Below are 1,105 nucleotides of genomic sequence, written 5' to 3' on the forward strand. Positions count from 1 at the left end.
TATATATATATGTGATTATATAGTTATAGTTATTTAATAGAAACTAAGGAACGTTTATCTGTATTAAGTATTGCTTATAATTTTAAGCGCACGATATATTAACCTTATATATTAAAGCTAAAAATGGAGGCATTCCAGCTATTGTACCAACAACTGCATTTCTATTAAATAATAACGTATTTCCTGATTGCTCAACATTAACGGATATTCCTTCTGACTCTGATACTAATTCTGATTCTGGTGCTTGTCTTATTTCTAGTTTATCTATGGGGCATACTGCTAAAAATTCATCATCTGTAGAATGTAAGAATGGTATTTTGTCTTTTATGCCCTTTTTGCTATAAAGATAAGACATATATATTTTACTAAAATTATTTAAGAAATCACAAGTTTGTTTGCGCTTTTTATCTTCATCTTCTTTATATGGACAGTTTCCTTTATACATTTCTTTAAATATATTAACACATTCACAGATATAATTTTTAAAAGATAAATGATTTAAATAACTTTCATTCGTTAACATATATTCAATGATATTTATATTAAGATCAAAAACTTGTAATTTTATTATGTTTATTGGTTCATTATAATTTTTTTCATATGAATAATAATGACATATATATTTTTTCTCATCAGAAGTAAGCCTACTCACTATGCCATCATGGTAAAAATCAATACGATCATCTAGAATACTATATTCTTTTATAATAAAATATAACCACTGGTTTAAAAATATGCAATCATCCACATCATGTGTATATTTATTGTTAAATAATGACCACAATCTTTTTACAAATTCTTCATATATAACTAGAAATTCATCTTTATATTCTACTTCATTTTTTTATTGCTTAAAAATGATAATATATTGGACCTTTCTTTTGTAGTAATATTATTAAATTTATTATATGCAATTTTCATTTTATTTAGAAAGGGATACTAAAAATAAAAAAGCAAAATATATATAAGCATTAATATTTTATTTATAAAAACAAATTTTATAATTATTGAGGGAATTACACGATGTTTACTTATGTTATATGTAAAATTATTTTGATAAGGATATTCAAACCAACCAATTTTATATATCCTTCTATATCCATTG

At 22.9% G+C, this 1,105-nt stretch overlaps 1 protein-coding gene across 1 annotated transcript; it reads right to left on the reverse strand.

Moving 5' to 3' along the window:
• Positions 1–82: 82 nt before the first annotated feature.
• PCYB_007740 (hypothetical protein) lies at positions 83–785 on the reverse strand (the record flags this gene model as incomplete). The annotated part of the gene is made up of 1 exon (XM_004228195.1): positions 83–785. A coding segment is annotated over one exon (702 nt), but the record flags the coding sequence as incomplete, so codon positions are not given.
• Between the last annotated feature and the right edge of the window lie 320 nt (positions 786–1,105).

The sequence above is a fragment of the Plasmodium cynomolgi genome (assembly GCF_000321355.1).
Source record: "Plasmodium cynomolgi strain B DNA, scaffold: 1437, whole genome shotgun sequence".
Classification (NCBI taxonomy): domain Eukaryota; phylum Apicomplexa; class Aconoidasida; order Haemosporida; family Plasmodiidae; genus Plasmodium; species Plasmodium cynomolgi.